The following is a 6,915-nucleotide window of genomic DNA, read 5'->3' on the forward strand; positions in this document are numbered from 1 at the left end:
TGCTAGGCATGCTGCAATATGCTGCAAATAATGTTTGTACATACATTTTGTTCCTGCTATCTTTACAAATCAGACGTTTCTAATGCATCTATAGCATAAGATAAAATGCAGCAAATTTTGTACTAGTTATTAAATTATTTCAAATACTGTTATGAAAGGTGGCTGAGAAGTTGCATCTTACAGAGCCCTGAAGGTGTACAGAGAAGCTACTAAAGTTGTATGTGTAAGTGTTATTGATACCTGTTTGCTTACCATAGCTGTTTGCCAGTTTTCTCATCCATCCATCTAGCTAATCTTTCTATTTTTCTATCTGCCTATCTATTGTAACAACTTGTTGATAAATAGTTATTGAAGCAGGAAAATTAGAATATGAGAAATTGAACAGTTCCAATGTATAGAGTCTATAAGTTTGCAGTGAAGCTACTTAAAGTGTTTGGATAAGTGTCACAGTTTGTTTGCCAGAACTGCTGCCAACACTTCTCCTTCTCTGCCTGTCTGCCTGTCTTATCTATCCCTCACAACATAGTTTTCAATAGTCTTTGAAATAGGAAAAGTTGAATAAACCACATTGTTCACCATCAACTGTTAACCTTCACAGACTTGATGTATCATATTTTAGTACAGTCAGGGACAGAAGCATAATTTGGACATAGTTCTCTCCGCATTGTTTTATGTATTAACTATAAGAAATTTTTAGCAATTTTCTTCTACTACAAGAAAATCTTGAAGGATAGGCATAAATTAATTTATGTTTTAAATTTAACATAAATATTGGGAGAAGGGTTGAGGGATATGATGAAGCATAACATCCTTGGCTGTCTTTTCCCCATATCTTCTGAAGCACAAAATATTGTACAAGGATAAGATCTAGGTAGGCTGTGTAATGGCTAAAGGTTTTTTTGATCCAGGAATTGGGGAAATGTTCTATTCAGGCTACGATTTCTGTTGCCCCGAGAGTGTTCTCATTGCTAAGGCCAATGTAGAAGATATATTCTAGTGAAGGGATCCTCAAACTAAGGCCCATGGGCCAGATGTGGCCCTCCAAGGTTATTTACATGGCCCTCACTCTAAACATTAGACTTAAGGTTGCTCTAAGTCTGAAACGACTTGAAGGCACACAAGAACAACAAGCCTAAATAACTTAACTATTTCATCAGCCAAAATCAGGCTCATGCTCCCCATTAAAATACTGGTACATTTATGTTGGTTAAAATACTTCTTCCTTTTAAATATTGTATTGCTCCTTCACAGTTTTTGGTTCTACAAATAAGATATTTCAGTGTGCATATTAATTCATTTGTGTTTTTTTCAAACTATAGTTCAATCCCCCAACTGTCTGAGGGTCCGTCAACTGGCCCTCTTCTTAAAATGTCTAGTGTAACTCTCTTAACATCTCTGGGGCAACAAACAAGCACAATTGTTTCACTACTGATGTGGCAAAATAAATCTTGTATATTTTTAGGTTTTTTAGAGTGCTTGGTCAAATTTCAGCTCTACCAACAGCTTAAAAATTCATGTTTTCTTCTATCTATAGGTGTTATATATGAACTGAAAACAACATGTACAATCACTCTTCTACACCCAGTTTTCTTCTGCTGGAATTCTCAAATATCAGAGGACTGCAAATATTACACTTTTTTGTCTTTCTAGTAATGTACTTCATTGCATTGATAGGGAATCTTCTCATCATCATTGCAATTCTGACAGACTACCAGCTGCACTCCCCCATGTACCTTTTTCTCTTCTGTTTGGCTGTGATGGACATTGGTTCGGTTTCTGTCACAATACCCAAATCTATGGCTATGTTCCTCATGAATGACAGGTCAATATCTTATTCTGGATGTGTGGCTCAAGTTTTCTTTGTCCTTTTCTTCATAGCATCAGATTTTGTTCTCCTCAATATAATGGCACGTGATCGCCACGTTGCAATCTGCAACCCACTCCATTATGAGAGAATCATGAACAAGGCAGCCTGTGTTAAGATGTTACTTGTTGGGTTGATTATAAGTCTAATTTATGTCATTTTGCACACCAGTGGCACCTTTGTGAATACCTTCTGTTCTAATTCTGTCAACCAGTTCTTCTGTGAAATTCCACAAAGAGATCAAGAATGCTTTGAAGAAAGTGTTATTTGCAGTTCATTCCTCCAAAACCATCTTTAAGGTCATTATGTGACAACTGGTTCGCATGATCTTTCACGTGTTAATGTTTTTCTCTTAGGGAGTAACTCTAAAATATAAAATGTGCATTTAAACATGAAAATTCATTCTGTCTTAGGGGTTTCTTTTTCTCCACTCTACTTTTTCATTTTTTTTACATATTCTCACTCATATTTCCCTACACTAGTAGATACCATGCAGCCAAGTACATCGCCTGATTTCACACAACCACACAGAAATCTATCTCTTATCTATTTGAATCATTATGTTCCCCCCTTATTCCTTTTTCCATTAATTTGAGCCACTGTATTTTGTCTATCTTTCTCTGTTTCTTCTTCCTCTCACGACTCCTGGGTCTCCATGGACTCCTTTGCCTTCCACCATTTCACAATTAGGCTCCCATTGAATGGAAGTTGTAACATTAATGTATTCTTGGGGATTATCACATACATTTCATTTGTGAACTGCAAAATACTCTGTGATAGCCCCAACACTAATTGTTACTTGTACAGTGGCTATGCTCTTCAGTTAGGCCTGTGCAGCCTTGATCTGTGTGCAATCAATGTGCAACTGACAAAGAAATTATTCAGCCGGCATTTGTGAATGCATACTGCTTTATACCAATCTGGACAGTACCTATGTTATCTATAGACACTGATGATTTATTCTGGTTTTTTTCTCATTGGAATCTCTGATTGAAAATGCTTTGTTATTTCATTGATCTTTTCATTGTTCCATTAATTTGGAATGCTTTGGGATAATAAAGAATATGTTTTCAATTATATGCCCTCTTAGTTTTTTTAATGTTCTTTTTATCATTGCCTTATTGTTTAAATCAGAAATATTTGACTTGCTTATTCACTGTTAATTTTTGTTTTAAATATGGAAGAAAACACCTTAGATGGGAGTGGGAATGGACGCAATGACTTGTGATCAGGTGTGCCCGACTCAAAGGAGTAAAATCTCAAGAAGCCTAAAATGCCTTAAATGATGTTCTTTCTTGGCATCTTGCTATCATTTTTGTGGCAAATATGTGTCTGTGCTATCTGTATACATGATAGTAATGTAGACCAAAGCAATGAATAGATTGTTCATTGTCGTGTGGCTCAAAATGTTCCAAGGGGATACTAATCTTATGAGTGATACTAATCTAATGTGTATTTGTGCTGTTTGTTGATCAATAGATAGCTACTAGTGCCAATGTTAGAACAGTTTTCCTCTCCCCAAGAAATGGGGAGAGAAAAAACATTTGTCTGCCTCACACGAGGCAGGGAGGAGTTCTGGAGGAACCCTCCAGAACATCCGGGGGCGTGGCCTGCTAACACAGGCCAGGCCCTCCCAGGCTCATTCCACGCCTGGAAGTTGGGGAGAGAGGTCGCAGAGAAGAGCGAAGACAAGAAGTCTGAAGAGGTCCGGCAAAGAAGAGAAGAAAAGAGGTTAAGGGGATAAGAAGAGCATCTACAGGTCTGTACAGGGGTCCTGGGGGAGGTAGGCTTCACCCACCCCCCACCCCTCCCGGACGAAGGCTGGGCCCTTCAGGGCCCTTCACAGAGGCCTTGGTTATGGCAAACAAGGGCCCACGTGGCCAGGGGCCTGGAGCTGGGCGGCTTGGCATGCGGCTAGCTCGCAGCGTCAATTTTGGGCGCCGTCCGGGCCGTTGATGGAGGCCATTGTGGGAGATGGGGCGGCCGCCATTTTAGGATAGGCCCAATTTTGTTTGCCACATGGGGCAAAATGAAAGTGAAAGTTATTTCAATTACTTTATTTTGGGCCGGATGCGTGTTATATGTAGTAGGTATGATGTTAAATATACACAGGTAATAGGGGAGTTATACCCTTGGCTACAGTGGTTGCTGACCTAAGGTCGATAGTTCTTATTTGGGAGCAGAGCGAGCTCCCGATGTTAGCCACAGCTCCCAAAAAATGGATCAGGGAGAGAGCTCCTGCTGTTAGATCCAGCTTCTGATACCAAAAAAAAATGGATCAGGGAGAGAGCTCCTGCTGTTAGATCCAGCTTCTGATACCAAAAAAAAATTAAAATAAAATAAAATAAAAATTATTAGTTTAAATAGGATCAGAGGGGGAGCTCCTGCTGTTTGATCCAGCTTCTGATACAAAAAAAAATGGATCAGGGAGAGAGCTTCTGCTGTTAGATCCAGCTTTTGATACCAAATAAAATAAAATAAAAATTATTATTTTAAATAGGATCAGAGGGGGAGCTCCTGCTGTTTGATCCAGCTTCTGATACCAAAAAAAAAATTAATAATAATAATAATAATAAAATAAAAATTATTATTTTAAATAGGATCAGAGGGGGAGCTCCTGCTGTTTGATCCAGCTTCTGATACCTAAATAAATAAATAAATAAATATTATTATTTTAAATAGGATCAGAGGGGGAGCTCCTGCTGTTAGATCCAGCTTCTGATACCAAAAAAAATGGATCAGGGAGAGAGCTCCTGCTGTTAGATCCAGCAATGAAGTCAAATGGGAAGGGATCAATAAGCCCTGTCGCGGGCCCTGGCCATAAGTATTGCAAGCTCCTGATGGGAGCCTTAACTTATGTGACCTCCCAATGGTACAGTCTTTGCCAGTTGCTACAGGTGAGCTCCCTTGGTTAGCCCCAAATTAGGTTGGCCTTACAGTCGGCCTGTATACTCAAAAAGGAAAATGACTAGAACAATAAGCCCAGTGGCAGACCTGGGTTGGTATAGGGGGGCGAGCTCCCGCGGTTAGCCTCTACTTATGTAAACCTTATAGTGGGACTAATTGCAAATGTGAGTAGATCAATAGGCCCCAACGATAGGCTCTGGCTACTGGGGTGCGGGTGAGCTCCGGTTGTCAGCCCCAACTTGTGATAACCTCACAGCAAGACTCAATGCAAATGGGAGTAGATCAATAGGCCCAATGGTAGGCTCCGGCTACTTGGGTGCGGGGCGAGCTCCTGATGTCAGCTCCAACTTGTGATAACCTCACAGCAAGACTCAATGCAAACGTGTTGCCCTATATGTTTAGATATATATAAGGGACAAAGTCTTCGTCAATTTGTTATACTGGCGCTATATACTTATTGACACAGTCACTGGTTATTTTCCTTTCAGGATGGCGCCGAAGAAGAATGTGGGCGGCCCTAAAGGATTACAGGGCCAAGGCCTTGTTTAAATATCAAAATCTAATATATGGGGCATATGTCAACTACACTGGTCAGGCGTGGCTTGTTTACGATAGCCGCTTTTGTTCTGAGGCTGCCACGATGCCTAAACAAGCGATGGGACCTCATCGACAGTCAATTGTGGATGGAGGTAATGAATACAACCAGAGCAGTTTCTGGTGAGAAGGCCGATAGCGGCCATACTATACAAAACACTAAAGAGAGTCAGCCCTTTCGACAGGGAGGCCCAGCACAACAGCTGCAAAGACAAAAGGGTATGTGAAAGATCAATAGGCCCAGCGATAGGCGCTGATTACGTGGGTGTGGGGTGAGCTCCTGATGTTAGCTCCAGCTTGCGATAGCCTCACAGTGAGACTTAATGCAAATGTGAATAGATCAATAGGCACAGCGATAGGCTCTGATTACTTGGGTGTGGGGTGAGCTCCTGATGTCAGCCACAACTTGGGATAACCTCGCAGCAAGAAGCAATGCAAATGGGAGTTCATCAAGATGCCCGGTCTAGCCTTGGCTTCCCTTGCATGGCATTTTGAGAGCTCTGCCTTTAGGTAAAGCAAACACAAGTAAATAGCATATTAGTTGCTTGAACAGTGGGTCACTTGAAGGGCGAGCTTAGGGTGAGCCTCGGACTATTACGTTATAACTATATAAGAGTCGGTTAGGCACAGATTTAAGCAGTTATGCATTGCCCTATATATATAAGTGATAAAACATTGTCAATTTGTTTTACTGGCGCTTTATACTTGTCGGCCCAGGGAGCTTGCGCCCGCGATGACTGTAAATATCAGCACGCCTGTGCAATATGCCAGGGTAACCACGCAACCAATAGTTGTTACAAGGGAAAACCCACAAGAGGTGGGCCAAGAGGCGCCCAGTTCAGTAGAAGGAACCCAGGACAGGTTAATGTTCCAAAAGGGCCCCAGCCCGATCAAAGCGGGTCCGCTTAGTTGCTGGCTGGAAAGTTAGCCTTACAGAGCTGCAGCAAATTACTTGCGTTGCGGCTTTAGGAGGATTTTCAGATCCCGGCCCTTGAGCCATGTTCCCCACACATCATATTATGAATAGTTTTTATATCAGGCGGCGGCGTGGAATGCATGTTTTGCAGCTACGCGTGAGTGAATTGGTGACATTAGCCAATAACGATACCTCACACCGCGCATTTTTGGTTTCCGACATCAAAGTTTTTTAAGATAGTGTGGAAATCAGAAGTAGAACTTCCAAAACAGACCAGAAGTTACATACGGTTGGTTTCAGCCTAGTTATCATTACCGTCACAGGCCACGCAGGGCTGGCATATAGAAGAATGGTACTGGTCTGCGGACACAGTTATGTCTTCTGGGCAGTGAGGGAGGCCCACAGGACTGCCTATGGCCAGCACTTGGGTCTCTCTTCCACGGCAACGGTGGAATGGAGAGGCATGAGAAGCCTGCGTTGGGACGGTTTGTGCCCCTTTGTTGTTTGATGCCGGGAGTGGTTTTTCCTCCTGATGTGTTGGTTATCCACCTCGGTGGTAACGATGTGGGCCTGTTAGCAGGCAAAGCCCTCTTTTGGTAAGCACGGGCGGACATTCGAAGGATTGTTGGTCATG

At 41.9% G+C, this 6,915-nt stretch overlaps 1 protein-coding gene across 1 annotated transcript; it reads left to right on the forward strand.

The window, feature by feature from the left end:
* The first annotated feature begins 1,559 nt into the window (after positions 1–1,559).
* LOC137097420 (olfactory receptor 14C36-like) lies at positions 1,560–2,162 on the forward strand. Its single transcript, XM_067470516.1, has one exon. The coding sequence runs from the start codon at positions 1,560–1,562 to the stop codon at positions 2,160–2,162; it is 603 nt and encodes a 200-aa protein (XP_067326617.1).
* Positions 2,163–6,915: the final 4,753 nt, after the last annotated feature.

This window comes from Anolis sagrei, chromosome 6, assembly GCF_037176765.1.
Source record: "Anolis sagrei isolate rAnoSag1 chromosome 6, rAnoSag1.mat, whole genome shotgun sequence".
Taxonomy (NCBI): Eukaryota; Metazoa; Chordata; class Lepidosauria; order Squamata; family Dactyloidae; genus Anolis; species Anolis sagrei.